The sequence below is a fragment of the Stegodyphus dumicola genome, chromosome 3 (assembly GCF_044657685.1).
Source record: "Stegodyphus dumicola isolate Sdum_Otavi_A_Nest chromosome 3, ASM4465768v1".
Taxonomy (NCBI): domain Eukaryota; kingdom Metazoa; phylum Arthropoda; class Arachnida; order Araneae; family Eresidae; genus Stegodyphus; species Stegodyphus dumicola.
The window spans coordinates 240,031,477-240,051,831 of NC_140770.1; the positions used below are offsets into that span (position 1 = coordinate 240,031,477).

Below are 20,355 nucleotides of genomic sequence, written 5' to 3' on the forward strand. Positions count from 1 at the left end.
TGGTAGTTTTTTTAATTTTTAAAAGAACGCCAAGATTATACTTGAAATGCTGTTTTATTATATTCTCGAGTCACTTAATCCTATGGTAGTTCTGGATATACGACAAGAATGAAACCAATATGGAGACTGAATATATGCTTTTTTAGAAATGCTTTTAAATCAGTAGAAAGCTAAATGTTACAAAACACCAGGCCAGCATCGTTCATGGTACAGTAATTGAATAGTGAAAGAATACGTTAGATGCTTTGAATTTTTGAAATTGTTTACATGCTAACATAACGTACTCACTTTTTATCATAAGATCTGTGATTTATAGAGGTTATTATTCCATATTAAATTAGGTCCATAAAATTGGTAGAGCAAAAATAAATACCACCCCCCCCCATTCCTTATTCTGAAAAAATTTGTAATTTATTGTTTACAGTTTCCTTTTATAATTAAAATTCTTAAGGTCTTGTGCATTACAGAAGTTACCATGCCAGTCTAAAATCTCAGGACATAAATAAGTGGTTTAAAGTGCGGAGTTCATTATGTGAAACCGGATCTATGATGCATGGGGAGTTTTGAACTTTAGCTTTATGATTTCGAATGGAACTGGATGCCAGTGTCAGTCAGAATTTGTCCAGATGCTAATGTCACGGCGCACGGAACGTTCTAGAAATACATCATGAGTTAATCCTTTTGCTGTCAAGTTGAATTAAAGCAAGCACTTAGATTGAAGTGTAAATAGTATAATATAGTTCTAAAACTGAACAAAGCAAACTGAATCTAAACTGAAACTGAATCTATCAAATGTGTAGTTAATATACAGAGTAACTGGTTCCTATTGAATATTCAGTATCGACCTAATGAATAGTATTCAAGTTGCAAAGCAAATTGTTAAAAATGAACCATTAATTTCCAGTGTTACTCGAAATGTTTCATTAATTGAAAAATTAGTCCTGAAGGCTGTTCCTTGTAAAAGTAGATAATGTACTTAATGACGGGAGCCGCCTAGCAGATGTAGTGGTTAGTGACCTTTACTGCCGTAGCGATGGGCCCCTGTTCGAATCCCGGAGAAGGCATGGTTGTAACTGCCCGTTCTTTCACAGGAGGCAACGGTGGCCTTCTATTAGGTGCCTCCTAATGAAATAGCCGCCACTTCCGGCTCCTGTAGTGGCGCAAGGCTAAAGGCTATTAAATAAAGCGCCTGGTCATTAAAAAATATATTAATGACGGAAGACCTGAGTTGAAAAGGTCTCTGCAATTCAAAATGGCATATTTGTAACTATTGGCTACTTACCGAATATTTGGGTTAATTGTGAAACTTTCTTCTGTTTAAAGTTAGTATTTCATATTTTTTACACCGAAAACCATCAGTTTTTCAGTTGTCATAGTCCCCCTCCAGAGAACGTTTATTGAGTTGTTAAATGAAGTATGTTTAGTTTAGTTTTAGGAAGTTTCTTTTAATGTAAGTAAACCTTTTTTATTTGCTTTTTAAATTTTTGGATGGTTTTTTTTGTGTTGGTGCCTGAAGAAAGTCCTTTCATTCATATTGTAAAAGGCCCGCGTTTTTTAAACATTAATGTTAAGCTACTACCACCATTTAAATGGTGAGAAATTGGCAAAAACAGCGTTGCCTATGTTCTGTTTGCATTGGATTGGGTTGCTCGTACGTGCCTTTGAAGTTCCTCTTTAATGAAGTCTAATTTATTTTGAAGCTTTTTAAATGGTAAAACATTTCTGTAGGAGAAGGATTTGCGGGAAATTTCTGTATAATTCCTCTCCCCTTTCAGTTATATTTTAAATCTGGATATGAGATCCTACTTTTTTTAGATAGTTCTTCTTTTGTATGACTTATCTCTTATCGGCCAAGAAATGGGAGAATCTTTTGATAAAAAGAAAAGTGCTGATATTTATTAGAACTGTACGAGTTTCAATATTTATATTTAACACTGATTCAACTGTTTGTTTGCTAACACTTGCTACACATCTGGGGTGAAGCAAAACGAGATCCCTATATGGTTGTTTCCTTAAACGTTATAGCATAAATAAAACTTACGATGCTGAAAAATATTCCTTAAAATTCGGATTTCAAGTTAAGTTCGGTTCAAGACTTAAAATGCGTTAAATCTCTTCATTTAAAATGCTCGCCAACCCTAGTTGAATTTTTCTTGTTACTCGTCAAATTAATGTGCATTTATTAACCTGTCCCTTGATTTTTACATTGATTAATTTTTTTTAATATGATTATTCTGAGAAGTTTTATAAACCTCAATCCGTTTCTCTTATAAGTTGGGTGAACTGTGGAAATTATTGTCCACAACTGTACGATAGAAATGACGTTTTGCGTTTAGTTAGCTCTCGGAATCATTAGGAAATGTCTTTTTGTTGTTGTTTAGTCTGGGCTATGATCATGGCAAATCACTCGAGAGCCATCTTCCTAAAGGGAAAAACTCCTTCGTGGAAAACTCTCTGAAGAAAATTGGCTCTGTACACTTTACATTGTGGAAAACCACAAAAATGCCCATACAGCCATTTCGTTCGCCGGGATTCAAACCCCGGACTGAACTACCAGTGTTCAGCCGCCGCTGGTGGGCTTTCGTTCGTGGGATTAATCGTTATCTTTTAACAGTCATTTTATAGAATACTTATACGATTTCACTCAGAAAAACGTAAGAAACGTTTTAACAATGGAATTATAATAGTGACTTTCGAGCGCTTTAAGTTCAACAAATAGACTGCAATCCTTTGCCAAAAACAGTAATTGTATTATTTACGTGTTTCGCCCTAAGGCACTGCACGGAAGAGAGGGTTGCCTTCGTGGCGGAATTTCTAGGATAAACTGGCTCGTATTAACACGTTACACATGGTGAAAACCACGAAAAGGCCTGTGCAGCCAGCCCGTTCGCGGGATTCGAACCGAACTACCAGTGTTCACTTTACCGCTCGGCCGCTGGTGGGCCAGAGTAATTGTATTAGCCATTGAAATAAGTAAATTTAGATTCTTTTCTATGTGATTTCTTAGAAACGTTGTAGCAAATAACCGATAGGAGGAGAAAAAAAATTCCTTTCAGTATAATATTTCGATATGCTATCGATATTAGAAAGGGTAAAAGTCGACTATAGGAAATACGTCAAGTTTCTTACTGCTACAGTATTTTAATTATTTCTGAAATTCATGTATAGCCCTAATTTGTCACATGCACATGGGTTTCACTCTTCCAATTTATGTTCTTGGTATTTATGTACAATTTATGTTCGACCTTCAGCTTAAATTACAATGAACAGACTAGCCGCATGGGAATGTTTGTGGTTTTCTGTATGTGTAATGTGAATAGAAGCCAGTTTCCCTAAAGAAGTCCTCCACAAAACATATTTTACCTTCGGCAGATAGCCTTCGGGTACTTTGATGGAATCTAAATAATTCAATATGTTATTGGTATGACTAAAATAGTTCAGGTATACAGATTAAAATCATTTACGTTCCGCATTTTTGCACAAAATGGATATCCTTTTAGAATGAATTTAATTTTTCTTGGGTACTTATGATTTAAGATTTAGATTCCATCCGAGGGATTAGATAGTTATTCAAAGTTTTAATAAAAGAAAAAAAAATATTAAAGAACGCCGAGAAAGTCAGTTACCTCAGCTAAACATTTCAGAATCCCTGTCAAAATAGCTACTTTGGCGATGGAGAATTATTCTATTACTTCGTATCCATAACGATCTGTGTGGAAAAAATTGTACTGGTAGAAAAATTTCAGTACATTTGTAGGATTAAATTATCTAGTCTACATTAATTCACACATCAGATTTCGATTCATATTTTGAGTTTGTATTTTCATATCACTAGTTCAATACTGCTTTTCTGTTATCTGCAAATATTTATTTTCTGGAAATTCCCGAAAAATCGCGGACATTTTATTATCAATTTCTTGGAAGGACGCATACTATTTAGAATTGGAGGGAGTTAATAATTGTGTTTCTTATCGAGACGGTTTCTGAAACTTTATAGGAAGTTGAAACAGGTACCAGCGAGACACACAGGCTGCAGAAGGCGAAAAATTTATCATCGAAGATATACAGCTCCTTAACCTATTTTGACGCGCATGGATATTTTGAGGAAGAACGCTGAACGTTGTATCCACCATCATCACTATTGTTTCTATTGTGATGTCAGTCGCAAAAAAAGACATTGCCCGCAGAAATAAGGGCATGGTTAATAATAAGTAAACAAAAATATTACTTAATGAACTGCGTAATGACCGTTTTTTTAGCCTTGAACGTGAAATACCGTGAAGGTACACTCCACCATTCTTTCCATTCGTTTCTGTAGACAGATGGCGGTGTTAATTGAATATAAATGCTGTTGTCTTGTCAGATTGTTAAGTTGCATTTTAAATGCGCCATCGCCTAGAAGAGTTAATGGCAGTTGTTCGCTTTTCTTTTGATGAGATAAATAAGTTTGGCATTCATCAAATTTATGCCAAGTCAGTATGCATCCGAACACTTATTGCCCTTCTCATTTGTAGAATTAAGTCCTTGCTTGCGCTTACAAGATATATTGCCCGTAACGCTACTAAGTGAACCGCAGTTCTTGGATCTTGGCTTTGAGACGCACGTCAGATGTCATCTTTTTTATCAATCCACTTGTAACAGTTATCATGCTATTTTTGACATCATTGTTCTTAGCTGTGTTACATTTCTTTACCCATTCCTATCTTAGTCTGGTGTATTTTTTCTCTTTTTAACTTGACATTCTCTTTTAAAAAGAATGTCGAGTTAAAAGTGAAAAAAAAGTCTGACAGTTCAAAAGAAATAAAGTTCATATTCCCCTGATTTGTAACGAATTTATCTTATGCCAGTGGCCTAATGAGTAAGATCTCTACATTGGTAACCTGTTCGATACAGTTCCCATCTGTTGTTGGTTTCTGTTTTTCCCACGTGTAATGTGAATATGGACGAATTTCCTCAAGACAGTCTTGTATAAAGTCAAGGTAGGCTCCCGTTTGTTTGCCACGATCAAAACTAATCACTATTGTTATAATCAATTTTCTGTAGTTGATTTTCAACTGATATTCACAGCTTTTCGACCATAATCTAATCCAGTTAAATGACAGGTAACTGGAATTCTACTACACGTATTTAATTAAATTTATATGGAATGAGACTTCCACACACATTTGAATGATCATGCAAAAGTATTAGTGGGCTTAGTATTTCCTCAATTTAGTATCGCTACCCACATCATGTAGTTACTCTCAAAAGAGAAAAAAGTTCTGAAGATAATAGTGTCGTTATTAACAATTATAAATATGTATTAATTGTGTCACAAAGCAAAATTTTTCGCTACATATACTTTAGAATGCTGTTATTATATTGTGAAGAATGTTTTTGAACTCATGCATATGTTTATAGGCCACAGCAAAGGATTTTAGCAGTTCATGAGTTTGTAGCGTTTACTACATATTGTCTGAATTTTTGTGTACTTCATAGAACCGCTACTGACAAACCTGATCGTTGTTATTTTGAAGTTACTCGCTTCCTTTCATAACAGGAAACGACTTGATAAGAATTTTTGTTTTGTTATTTTAACTCCAATATGTAATGTGAAAGGCTTGGGCAAGAGCTAACGGTATTTTTCAAAAGACACATTATGAACAAAAGTTTTCATACAGTGCCAATTTTTTATCAATAGAGTTTGGGGTCACAATCATTAATTTCGAGAAATATGATTTAGCGAAGTTTTTGGTCCAAAATATATATATATATAAATGCGTTGGTGTTATATTTTTTGTATTTCTAGTTTCATTCTATGAATTGAGTTACTTATATTTTCATGGAATGCTGTCACCCGTGATGGCGATAAAAGTGACGAATAGAACATTACAGTTCCTTTAAAAAAAAAAAAAAAAGAAGTAACGGAATCATTTCGTAAATCAGTATTTGATTTAAAAATGAGGAAAGACCTAGTTAACAGGTACGGGGAGGGGGGGAATATTCGAAATGCTTCCCGAAGGTTTCGTTACGGAACTTGTGAAAAATACCCACTGTCCTTTCAACATTGGCACGATATATTCGTGGTCAGCTATAAACAGTATAGTTCATGCGTGACCGAATCTCACCCTCGCGCTTTATTTTTTTGCACATTCACATTTTCATGTCGCACAGTGAAAGTTTTCGAAGCATTTTGAGACCGACACGTAAGCGCTGAAGTGGAACTTTTGACCTTCGGATGCATTATTTGGGGAATTTTGGATTGAGGTCTTAGTCTGTTTGAAGTACTTGGCATGCGACATATGAATATTTGTAATGTAGTTAGTGAAATATATTTTTTTAAAGTTTGTAACAAACAAAATCGAGTAATGTCATTTTAATAGAATTTGGTGTGCATATATTTGTTATGCAATGCATCTAACTTTTAGAAAAATGCACCGAGCACAGAAGGATGTTTTTCAACATTGCAAGCGCTAAGCTCGGGATCGTAGAACACTAGTTATTTTATTTCCTGGCAGTCATGGTTACCACTTCCAGATCTGCATCAGTTAAATTCAGTTTCTACTTAAAATTTAAAAGTTACTCAAATTGATTCATAAAAACTTATTTTTATTTGTCTGGTAAATATTTATTAAACATATTGTGGACCAAGTCAATATACGTATTGTCCATCAAGTATTTATTAAATAAATGTGGGCAAAGTTTATTATAGCATTTATTTTATTAAAATATCGATAATATAAAGTACTGTAATTTTTCACATTAAATATATTGTAGGGACCATTGGGAACTTTCATAAAACTAAAAATGTGTGTGTATTAAGCATTTAATCAAGCAATATCCATGACTGATTAGAAATATGTTTTGTTCCATTCATATTTGTTCTATATTAAAAATGTGCATTTAATTTAAATACATGAGATTCGATTTTTATTACTCGTAATAAATTACCATACAACCAAAGGTTACTTTATCGTTTTGGCTTTCATCTAGTATATATGAAAATGTAATGTTTTTCACAAAATGCTTTAACTGGTTCTTTAATGACTATTAAAAGAAAAATTAAAAAATTAGTGTTTTACAGAAAAACTATATTGTATTTTTTTTTTTCCTTTACAGTTAGACTGCCATGGATTTGTTCGCGGGCTTGAAAAGTTTCTTCAAAACCGATGCAACAACTATTGATAACAATGTGTTCCGCCTTCATTACAAGGCAACTGCTGTGATCCTTGTTGCTTTCAGCATACTTGTTACGGGCAGGCAGTACATTGGAGATCCTATTGACTGCATATCTAAAGATGACATACCTTCGAACTTACTAGACACATTTTGTTGGATACATACAACGTTTAGTTTGCCAGATGCATGGTATAAGAAAGTTGGAGAAGAGGTACCATATCCAGGTGTAGATAAATATACTCCAGGAGAAAAACGTGTCTACCATGCCTACTATCAGTGGGTGTGTTTCGTACTTTTCTTGCAGGCTATTCTTTTTTATACACCAAGATATTTTTGGAAGGCAATGGAAGGTGGACGAATAAAGAACTTGATTCTGGGTTTGAATTCACCAATTTTACCAGAAGATACCAAGCTAGCTAATCGTAAACTTCTTGTAGAGTACATGGTATCAAACTTGAATAACCACAGTGTTTATTTCATGAGCTATGCTGTTGCTGAAATTATGAATTTCGTTAATGTTGTTGGTCAAATCTTTTTAATGGATGCTTTCCTTGGTGGAGAGTTTTCTACATACGGTTCAAAAGTAATTCAGTTCACAGGCTGGGACTGGTCTGTTCGTTACGACCCCATGATCAAAGTCTTCCCTCGTCTCACCAAATGTACCTTCCACAGATACGGTTCCTCTGGCGATGTGCAACGTCACGATGCTATGTGCATTCTACCTATCAATATCATCAATGAGAAAATTTATGTCTTCCTGTGGTTCTGGTTTGTTATTCTTGCTATTTTATCTGGTTTAGTATTAGTATACAGAGCAGTTATTGTATTTTGGCCCAAATCTCGACTCATGGTCACCCGCTCAAGAGCTCGCCTTGCCAATCAAGATTACCTTGAGACAATCATCAACAAATGCAAACTTGGAGACTGGCTTCTTCTAGACTTGCTGTCAAAGAATTTGGATCCTTTGAATTTCCGAGACGTAATCAACGACTTCGCCAGAAAACTTGACGGGAAAAATATGGACAATGTTTAAAGTTCTAAACCAGCTAAATTAACTTGAACATTTAGTAGTTACACATTTCCTACGTTGTCTTTACTGAAGTTGGTGCTTGCACATTTGTGCTCCGTGTAAAGACAACTCATCTTGTCATCTTATTAAGAAATGCTGCCACAATCATATTGTGCCTTTTCCATGAACAATTATATATTCATATTTTTATAGAGAAAAAAATTGCGCTCAATTTGTTTTTCATTTTTACAGGAGATAAATAATTCATTATTCTGGATCTGATATATAAAAACTAAGAAAAAGGTTTTTTTCAAATGACTGACTGTGCAATATGTGCGTACCCCTTTTTTGAAGGGTGTGATATTAATTTAATTATTTATTTTTAATCATGCAATTACTTACAAAAATGTTCATGATGTTAATTTCCATATGGGGGGTCATTAAACATGAAATGTTCAAATTTTTCAGCTACCGAATATTTATTTAATTTTAAAAATCATACCAAAGTTTAATATTATTTTGATGAGTTGATTTATTTATTGGCAATGTTAACCAATAAATGTTTAAATTAAATCTTTTTCAAGTTTTTTTAAATTTCATAGCATTAATTTAACATGCATAAGAACTACAGAATTGTCTTCTATAATTAGATTTCATTTAGTGTGAAGTGTGTGCAATGAGACCTTTATGTGTCTCACAGACTGATATTCTACACTTTGGTTCCTATGTGCTTGTTTCAGAAAAAATCATCTTTGTGATTATAAGATGCATGTTTTACTGCCATGTGTTATGTCAAGTGCCTTGTGTCAGGTCCATCCCAATAAGAAAATTTTCATGTTCTTCCATGCATTTATTCTTCATATCATTTGATGTTCATAAAGAATTCCATATATGCTCTATAGCAAACAGCTGGTTTTGAATTTGAAGGGTCCATTTTTTTTTTTTTTTTTAATTTAGGGTTTTAATTGTATTTTAAAGTGTGTTAATTGTCTGCAAAAAACTGTAAATACATAGACTTGGGAGTTTACTGTGTGATAAAATAGGTGATTATATTGTGACTAGAGGAATCGTGTGCCTTTGTAATTTAAAATTCCAAAAGTAGCTGTATTTTTTGGTACATATTATTCAGACTAGATATTTTTGTATTTTTATTCTATTGTCTATTTTTTAAGTGCCACATTGACCAAGTATCTACAGCTTGTTATGAATGTATCACACTTTAGCTAATAAAGTCTGATTATTGATGTGATTCGCTGGCAAATTATTTTGTTGTTTACAAAGGTTCATTATTCTGAAATTAGTATCGTTATTCCAATCCTTCCTGGTTATCTTAGGCTAGACCAAAAAACAAAAAAATGTAAAATTTTATAATTTGAGGACAGAACTAAAATTTTGGTATTTCACGTATTAATTTTGTATGTAATAGTAAGATTACAAAGTAATATATTGCTACATTTGACAAAAAGGAGAAAAATTAGTTAATACAACATTAATATTTTCACAAACAGAAAAGATATCACTTTATTGTGTTAAATTTCATGTTCATTGTACATTTCTTTATTCCCAATTTTTTTCTTTCTAGTTTCAATGGTCTTCAATGAACCACTGAAGCATTTTTTGATTCCAGAAAGTTATTTCCCATATTTGTCACATTTTTCAAAAATAATATTTAAAATAACTCATATTTTTAATTGTTTTTTCAATACTGACGAATAGTGTGTTCTTGTTGGATTTTTGCCAAAATACTTCGATCCATCCAAAGGGAGTATCAAAATTTCTGCGAGTTTATCTATAGAAGAGGATCAAAATGTCTGCGAGTTTATCTACAGGATGTTAAAGCAATTGCTTTTTCAGATCCTCTGAATGATGATCGAGTTTCTGATTACATTTGGAGAGGACTGAGGAATTTTGGTCAAGCTGAAAGAAGTTTTTCTTAATACTTTGTTTAGAAATATAAGTATCTTGAAATAAGCTAACCGCGTTTGACCTACTACATATAATCAGCTTCTAAATTAATAGAATTATAAAAACTGAATTTTGGAGCAGTATTTTTTATCCTCATTTACCACCTTCAGTTGAACGGTTTAGATAAATGCAGCATAGTGCTTAGCGATCTATTTTGAAAGCAATAATCCGCAAATGCACTGTGTTAAACCAAGAATTTTAAATTGATTTAGACTCAAAGATTTGTTTTGATATATGACTTTTTGTCTGTCTTTAACATTATCTGAAGGTTTTTACAACTGGCATTATAAAAGTAGTTATTTTTTAACTGTTCAATTTTTGCTTATAAAGGAGCATGTTGATCAGAAATTTATATTTAGGATGGAATGAGAAATGGATCAAAAAGAAGCGAGGGGCGGTTTAGAAAGTATACGGGCGGCTGAAAAGTCGCTAAACACTAGTAATTCATTCTGGAGTTTGAATCGTGGCGAATGTGCTAGCTGCATGGGCGTTTTCATGGTTTCCCCTTTATGTAACTTGTATAAGAGCCAATTTACCTAATAAAGACCTCCACGAAGGCATTCTTTCCCTTGGGCAGATAGCCCTCGAGTGCTTTGCCATAATCAAACAAACCAGACTAGAAACTGAACACAATAAATGACGTAAAAGTGCCTTCTAAAAAGCAGAAAAAGTTGAAATTGAATTTTACTGAAGACATTTTTACAACAATGTTTCCAAGACTATCGTAAATGTTAATAATAAACGTTCGGTAAAATTTTATCATGCTGCTTGATTAGTGTACGGATTAGACTTCAGAGAAACATTCGTATCGATTGCATTTACCATACTATTATAAAGCACTCATATTGCCATTGCTTTGTTGTGAATGCAAAAATCTCTATTCCTATAAATAAAAATTCAGTTTATCTCATAAATATAGCGTGTGAAATAGATGTTACATTTTTAGAGATGTCAAATTACACTCCAATGTGTTTTATACTGGCGTCAATAACCCTACGTATCAAGTGTTGTGTGTACTTTTCATAAAAACTTGATTTTCGTATGAAGATTGCATGCTGTTTATTTTTCCAACCGAAATTAAGCAAAAAAGAACTTGCAATTTAACGATTTTTTTTCTTTTTTTTTTTTCCCCCATAGAGCTAATTTAGTAGTTGCATTTAAATTACATAGAAATACTGTTTGCATGCAAATCCAGTGTATTCTTGGCTCCAAACTGGAATAGAAAAGCTGCTTTTGAGCCTTCTTTGGCTGCAGTTCGATTTGCTGAAATAACGTTCAGAAATTCCAGATTATGGAAATAGTTAGATCTTCTGAAATAACCTTCAGAAAACTATCACTTCGGTAATTGAGGAACGATTTGAGAATAAGATCTCAAAACTATAACATAAGTTCTTGTTTGCAATAAATTTTGGACGAGGTTCACGAAGTAGCATCGGGTTTTTTTTTTTTTTTTTTTTAAACGTTAATGTGAAACCCTTCAAAATAAAGACTTCAAATGTGAGATTTTTCTAAACAATTTAATATTTATGCAGCTAAAATGTTTTAAATTCAATCCTTATATTTCTTGTATAAAATAATTTTCATTTATTTATCTTCTTGCTTCGAAATCTTCATGTTTATGCAAGTAATATTCTGGATATTGAGCGGTTATTTCTTGATCTAATGAATAATATCCTTGGCCCCGGAGATCCATTTCAGATTTGACCTCATTTTATCGAAAAAATATTGTTATTCCCTAAATAAAGAAAACGGACGTTTTATGAGGCTTGTAAAAATGTTAAATATTCTTAAGACATAAACATCTCATTTCAATAATTTATATAAAAATTAATTCGGTTCATAATGACAGCGATAAAATATTTAATTTTGAATCTTTGGATTCACATTCAAAATTTTTAAGCAGTGTTATTCCATCTGTATTCATAAGTTTAAAAATAGCTGAAAAAGCTATACCTTCCTATATAAGAGTTGTTTTTGAAATTTGTTATGTAAACAAATATATTACGAGTCTATCTGTGTAAACTACAATGAGGTCGCACCTGTCGTTTGTGCAGAGGGGAAGCTCCGGCTTTCCATGACTAGATTTTCGTGAAAATCGTCTGCGGAGATGCATTGTGTATTCTCTACCAGCTGGTCGACCATCTTCTAACCTTGCAAGATGCTTAACAAAGTGTTTCCTGTGCTCGCATCACGTGACTGCGATGTCCGGAAGTTGGCACCATATGTTTAAGGGAACTTCTGCGACATTACATATTTTTTCTAACAGAAATGGGTTTCTGTATTGCTGCGGATTTCTCGTGCGAATAAAATCGTCGGCACCTGCTATTTCATTTTGAAACACACCTAATTTTTGTAAGAGGGAAGGAAATCGGATTCTCTTTTACCGTGGGAGAGTCTGTTTGTAAGAATTATGAACGTCTGGTGCATTTTGAATTCCAGTTTTTAAGAGACGTAAATCACAGTTGTATATGTATGTTTCCAAATTTTAAGTCAAAATAATGTTTATGGATTGTTAATTTCGTATTGATGTATAACTGAGATATTTGCAAGTGAAGTTCTTGAGTGTCTGCTGCATATAATAAAGGGGTGATAAAATTAGAAATAAATACAGTTTTTTTAATTTCGTATTTATCATTCCTTTAAATTGTTTTAATGCATATGACTCAGAAAATAAGAAATTAAATACTTTGAAATTTATCTATATATGCGTATATAAAGAATGAAAGAGGAATACTCCTATTAAAATTCGTATAATTCCCCAAAGTAAAATTAGGAAAGCTAATATAATAAACTAAGAATTAAAATTTGAAATGTACATAAATTTATAAAGTTGTAATTTTAAGCAATATTTAAAGGCAATAGAAAAATTTATACATATGTGTAAACTGAATGTAAGAAAAATGTTGTAGACGAAATAAAAGTTAAAAAAATAATAATAATTTGGACAAAATCCAAATGTTTTACACTAATTAGCTAAAAAACAAAGTAGCGCACATATGCTCAACACTATAAATTCATGACATATTTCATTTTTTAAGGTAATTTTATTTTACTTCAAAAATTAATGTTTGGAAAATTAAAAAAAAAAAATATTCATTATAACTTTTTTTTTTAGCCCTTAGCCTTGAAATTAAAACTTTTAAAGTGATAGAACAAAAAAAGGGGGGGAGCCCACTAGTCTGTTTTCTGAATTTTATGTCATAACAACAATATATCTGACTTTCTGCATTTTTTAACAAAGCAGGCGTTCAAGCACAATGTCATGGCATGTAATAAAATGATTAATTTACGAGCATTTTACTGTAAAATATAGTTTCTAGATTTTCTCAGAGTAAAATTAATAAAACTGATTGTGTAAATTTTCGGTTATTTTACTAGTAGTGATGACATTTCTTTGTTAGTGTAAATAAAGACCATCTTGCCAAGGTTTTAACTATACAGTAAAACGTAGAATGCATTGTTATGCAAACTGATATACGGCAACAATTAGCTTGATTGTGTTTTAACAGCACTGATAAGTAATACTGTACATTATATAAAATGTTACCTTATAGATGCTTTACTCGTATGAATCGCTTGGTTTTGATAAGAAGAAATAAATGATTCGGTAACATGTTTAATTGCTTGATAAATATATGCTGAGTTGTAAACGTTTTGAGAAATTAAACATCAGTTGAATTGCGTATATGATAAATTACTTTGTAGGAAAGACACCGTTTAGACTCTTCTGTTAAAATGGTATCTCTTTCTGAATGTGCAGACCCCCTCCCATGCAAGCTTAAAGTAGAATATTTTAATCTCCCTCCTCCCCTCGATTATTCACGGTACTGAACTTGGAGAGTTTTTTAAATACTGGAATAATAAAAGAGGAAAATTTTCCATTCCCTGAAAGATAACCTCTACAGCCCCACTCTTACAAAAAATCTATTCACTTGAACAACCAAACTTTCAGAATTCCTATACAGATTAGCCTGAAATAAAGCTCTGCCTTGCAAGTCAATTAAAGAACTTGAATGAAATCAGAAATGCAGCCCGATGGTTACCGTGAGATGCAATATAAGGCTGCTATCATATATCCATTTGTTTCGGACAAACAATTTTTCTGTCTGTTTTTATCACGCACGATTTTTCTTTCCTCTCCCAAAAAATTTTAAGTTCGTTTTCAACAGCTATCAGCATCGAATTTCCCTTGACACGGCAACCCCAAAGTGATTCCTGCTGATTGGTTTTTTATATCATATGACAAAGCAGGAAAATTGTACTAAAAAGTTGTTCGTTGGAATTGTTTTGAACGTGTGATACGACATTTAGACATGATTATTGTGTGTACTGATTTTCTAAAAAAGGTATGTTTTCATGGTCTTTATTTAGAATACAGAGAAAGGAGGGTTGAAGGTAATAGAACTGCAACGTAAAGATGTTTTCCTCTATCCTAATAATATATAATAGTTTAAACATGAATGATTTTAGGGGTTAATAATTTGTCAGTTTACAAATCGCAGAAATTCTGAAAAATATTATAAAAGATGAAAAAAAAAAGTTCCTGTCAAAGACATCTTTGTAATTAGTTACAATCGATTTTCATATGCTCAGAAGTTTGCTAGAGCTCAAGTAAATTGGCCAGCTTAAGTAATTGCTATAGGGCCAGCAATATGTATTTGCTATATTGCCAGCTTAGTAAAATAACACTAAGCCTAAATAAACTGGCTTGGCCAGCACTAAAAAGGGTTCATTCGTTACATACGAGGGTTCGCTCTAGCGGGATTCTACTGTAGTCATTTATAGATCATTGCAGTTTTAAAACCAGTAGTCTTCTTTATGGAAACTATTGGTTGACTTGGCTTCTTTTAAAATCATGGCTTGAAACTGTGTTGCCACTTCTTCTAGCGTTTTAGGCAATCTGTGTTAAAACTCTTGACTAATCGTGGTAGACGTTCTTCTAAGTTGTAAAGTAATATAAAATTCGTATTCCAATCATGAAGAGTCCAACCCTTTTGGCATCCCTCATTGTTATACTCGTATTAACGTTTTTTTTTTTTTTTTTTTTTTTTTAAACACGGTATTGAATAATTTGCATGACTTTCTCTTTTAAAGTTCTAAAAAGGTTAACGTTCCGGATATTCAAAACCCAGTTTTAGGTCGAAAATTATGAATGAAAGTACTGCTAGCCTATTTTTGATGTCTTGGTACATAGCGTACGCAGAAGTATTTTCCCCCTTCTTTTATCCCGAGAGGAAGTTGCAAGAATTCTAGCACTTAGCGGATATTGTGCCACGACCATCCCTCCCTAAAATGTCTCCAACAAGCAGGATATGCTTTCGGGTCGCCGTCTTGGGAATTGAAGAAAATTAGATAAAGGAGATTTATATCTGCGTAATCAGTGGAGAAAATTGCTGCTAGTAAGTAATCGTTTTCAGAACTGGAGAAAAATAACGAATGAGCTTTCAGTTTTAAAGTTCAACGAGGAATGAAAGTGAATGAACAGGCAATAGAATAATTTATCTTTGCCGAAATCGGCATCTGCCGACAATGATTATGGTTTGGCTTACTAAACTTTGACCTCGTTGAGAAAGTGTATTTGGAAGTCGATACTTGTAATAATGAATAGCATTGTCTGTGCAGATGCATTTTCTTACTTACTTTTGATTAGTTCTGATAATATTCAAACACCCAATCAAAAGGAATCATTGTCTTGTGAAACTTATGATTCCGTGGTGTCTCTTATAATAAAATGCTTTTCTGAAAAACAAAACTGTCTTAAAGGCGTAGCCTGACATTTAAAAACATTAAAATAATTTATCACATATCTCTTTACTCTTTCGTTAAAAAAAACAAACATATTTGCTCGCTTTTGCATCAAAATATCATATTCCAGTTATTTAATTACCTTTCTTATGAAAGAGCTTCAATTTATAAATTTTATTATGTAAAGCATTCTCATGTGTAGAATTATTTTTTAAGCCATACTAGGTTCTTAAGTTTTTTTAAACCATAGTATACCATATTTTTTAGATACGAGTATCTTATATTCAAACAATTACTTAAGGTGAATTTTACTGTAAATTATTGCATATTAAACCTAATAAAAATTTTTTAAAAGTTATAAAAGAGTGATAGTTCATTTCGTGTTGAGCTTCGGTGGCTAAACAGACATGCGTGCTATTTTTTTGGCTTCGTCCTTATCTAAATTCCATGAGTATCGTGTAAACGAACGAGTTTCCCTTAGAAAGTCCTTCTCGAAGGCATCCCACCCCTTAGTCAGGTAACCCTCGAGTGCTTTGCTATAATTAAACAAACCAAACCAAGAGCTTATTTAAATTAAACATGAGATGTTTTTCCTTTAAATTGGTCTATAAAATCATCTCCTGCAACAAACGAGCTTCGAGTATTTTATCCTCGTTAAAGCTTTTTACTCTAACATATTTATCCTACATTTTTAAACGTAATGTTAAACGTATTCTTTCTGAATATCCACATTTTCTTTGATTATAGTATAGAGCTGAGCATTGGAAAAGGGTTAAAATGACTAAATACTTTCTGAATATCCGCATTTTCTTTGATTACTGTATAGAGCTGAGCAGTGGAAAAGAGTTAAAGTGACTAAACACTAAACCTTTTTTATGCATTTTTATATGAAATGAGCTGGAGAGTCGACAACGAACGCTTAGTCTGGTGAAAAATGCAGCGAATTTCGTCCTTTAAAAAACCGCTATGCTGGTGCTGCTAAAAGACGATATATGTAGGTAGTTTCAAAAATTTTCAGTCTCATATGCTAGAAATTCTTTGACAATACATTCCTTTTGCAGATGCATAAAGGCCAAAAATGAATAAATATAAATTTATAAGTTTCGTTAGAAAAATCACATGTCTTCCTTTTTTACTGTTAACCGAAAGATAGTAGTACCATTCTGAAATATTTGAAATTGAGCACAGTTCTGTAATTAATTTTCTACTAAAGAAGGTCTTAATTCAAAAGAAATAAAACAGCGCTTAGGTCATGTAAATGAAGTTTGTTTCTTTCCTCTTCTGCAATGAAAGAAAGCGTCAAAAAATCCCGTATGGTCGAGAATCCGTAAAAGATGATTCTTGTGAAGGCTGACTATTGGGAATATTGGAGAAAACGTCAGGTGAATCTGTCTAAAATAACTGTTTTGCGCCTTCTGTATAACCAAAGTCTCTGCAAGATGGGTATCCCACTTCTTTCGGGAATTTAAAAGTAGCAACGCAGTATTATTCAAAAACAGCAAGGAGTTTGAACACTAACCTAAGTTCAGCTCCTAGTGGTTATTACCTATTCTCCAAACTGAAATCTGACCTTCATAGAAAGCGATTTAATGCAAAGAGCGTTATGGGTACATTTTGAAGGCAAATTTTCTTATTGCCTTTTTCAGCGGCATAAGTTTACTGAATATGTAAAGTTCAATGGTTCTGTTTCTTTTAGAAGTACATTCAGCCGAAAACTTTTGGATCTGCTTGTACATAGGTATACATCTTAATTCTATGGAATTGTAATACGTATCTATGCTGGCTTAGTATTCATTCTCTTATTTTACAGTTTCATTACGAGCTGAGTTTCAGAGGAAAACGTTCAGTAACTTTGCATCCAATTACCATTTAATTTATTGTGTATAAAAATAATATTACACGCTATGTTTTTTAGCCTGATATTAGTCTCAAAATGGAATTTTTCGTTGGTTCACTATAAACAGTATATCACATTCCAAATTGTTGCCACCAAATATTATGGCCCTGTAAAGTCTTTATAGAAATTAAATAAGGAAAATCTGCATGTATATATATATATTCCTCGCATTCTGAAAAACGACGGTACCTAGAGCCATCAAATTCTGAATAACGTAGTCCTAAAGTCGAACCTGTGCACATGGAAGCCCGAATTTTGAATTACAAATTCTGTTTTTCATATTTTATGAGTAATAAATATTTCATTAAAAAGCTTAACAGTCTGAAAGCGAACAGTTGCCACACTGTACGGAATCAAACATTTTTATTTCTAGCTCGCGAAACTGTCTATCGGAAATTCTAAATATGTCTTGTTCGGAAATATTTTGGGAATTTGCGGTTGAATTGAATTTTATGTGGCGTAAGTCCGAAGAACGTGATATTTAATAAATAAATTTAATGTACAAAACGTTAATAATTGTTTAATATTAACGTTTACCTGTACTCTGTTAAGAGTACATTAAGAATTAACAAGAGATCAAATACAATACAAAGTATAACACAAATACAATTACTATAATACAAATAGTACTACATGAGCATACACTGTACTTAATGACATTTGCTATGCATAAGACAATATTAAAAGAGAAATAATAATAAAAGGAAAAAAAAAGGAGTTTGGGGAGCTTTCTTACTGCGAAAACTGAGAAAAAAATATAAACTGAGAAAAGACTAAAAAAAAAAAAGAAAAAAATGTATGCCACTCCATCGGAATTCTAAACATATGCTACCATGATGCTTTTAAAATTTAAAATGCAGTTTTGCTGTTGAACTGTATATGGGATAAGTGCGACAAAAATGATGCTTAATAATAACGTTAAAAAGACGAAAAGAAATAGGTTACCAGGCTGAGCGAGAGCATACAAAAAAATTAACAAATGCTTTTGGGCGATCATTAAGATCTAAACACCTTCAGACATTTTTATTTACTTTTTAATTTTTTACATTTCTTTTTTTTAATTTATTATTATTATATTAACAATATTTTGTTTTATGAATTTTCAGGAAATGCTCCAAGTAGGTAGTCTGTTATCGTCTTTTGAAAAGCCACAAATATTTTTGGCGTAATTTTGAAGCTATAATTTCGTCTTTTTGTGAATTAAAAAAAATCCAGTATCGGCAACATTTTAATATTACAAGAGTGTATTTAGTTCGTTGTAATTTTTAATAAAGTTTACTTTAAAGATAACCTTAAATGGATACGCTACTCATTGTATAATATTTTATAAAAGATCGAACTGCTCTTCACTAGGTTACTAAACAATAAATCAATTTTTTTTTTTTTTTTTTTTTTTTTTTTTAATATGAAAAGTTTCAGATTTTAACGATCTCCCAGAATGGTTTTGTTAAGATTTCTTACGCTTGCGCTGAGCTCGCAGTCTACCAGTCCGCTGTTACACTCACTTCTACTAATCCTTTTTTCTGTTGTTGTTTTTTTAGCTTTATTATTAATCATCATTTTCTATAATGCACTTACGCCATATACAACCACATAAAACTAGACTCAACAGCAAAATCACAAAATATTTAAAAGTAGGATATCTTTAGAATTTCCGATAGACAATGTCGCGCACTGGACATGAAGGTTTTCTTTCTTTTTTTTTTTTTTTTTTTTTTTTTTTTCTCTGTACAGTGTTGGAACTCCTCGCTTTGAGATCGTTGAGTTTGTTAATCAAAAATTCGTTAAAATTTTACAAACTATAAAACAAATTCCAAATTCGAGTTTCCAGGTGACCATGCTAGGGTGGAGGACTACGTTATGTAAAATTTGACGGCTGTAAGTACCGTTGTTTGTGAAAAACATGCAAACATTCATGCAGATTCTTCATTATTTAATTTCTTTAAACATAATTCAAAGCAATCATATTTGGTGGCAACAGTTTGAAAAATGATACGTCGTTTATAGTCATTCAACGCAAAATGTCGAATATCCAAATTCGGTTCCTTTGGGGCTAATTAGAGAACGAAAAAAAAAAAAAAGAATATGATGAATTTTAAGACAAATTAATATACAAATTAATTTCTTTGTCTTTTGCACTGAATCTTCTTGTATTTTTGGCATTTTTAATGTATTCATTAAGTGTTTAGTTCAAATCTTATTTAGTTAAATAGATTCTTGAAGACTTCTTTTTTATTCTGGAGAAACACATGTATGCGGAACATTCTGTTTATTACATTATCAGAATTTTACAGTTGCGTTTGTTCCAATATCGGTAAAATGTGAGTCATAATAATACAAAAAGGTCAATAACTAAGCGATTTTATGTGACGTTTTTTAAATGTAAGAGAACAATTAAGCAAATAATTAAAACATCTAATAGAATGTAGAAATGCGTCCAGTTTTAAGCGAGAACTTTCCGTAAAGAGTTTGTATTACTGCAATGAGCTGAAAATATAGGAGAAGATTTAATACTTTATTGTATTTCATTGTTGTTTCTTAACAAGATAGACAGGAGTAAAATGACATGCAGCTGTTGAAT

General features: G+C 32.3%; 1 protein-coding gene across 4 annotated transcripts in view; it reads left to right on the plus strand.

Moving 5' to 3' along the window:
- LOC118192509 (innexin inx2-like) overlaps positions 1-9,416 on the plus strand; it is a 55,285-nt gene extending 45,869 nt beyond the window's left edge. For all 4 annotated transcript variants that reach the window (XM_085813961.1, XM_085813960.1, XM_085813959.1 and 1 more), the window contains exon 2: positions 7,099-9,416. In XM_085813961.1, coding sequence (XP_085670087.1) covers positions 7,109-8,191 — 1,083 coding nt within the window. In that variant the 5' untranslated portion in view covers positions 7,099-7,108 and the 3' untranslated portion in view covers positions 8,192-9,416. The remainder of the gene's footprint in view (positions 1-7,098) is intronic.
- The last annotated feature ends 10,939 nt before the right edge of the window (positions 9,417-20,355 follow it).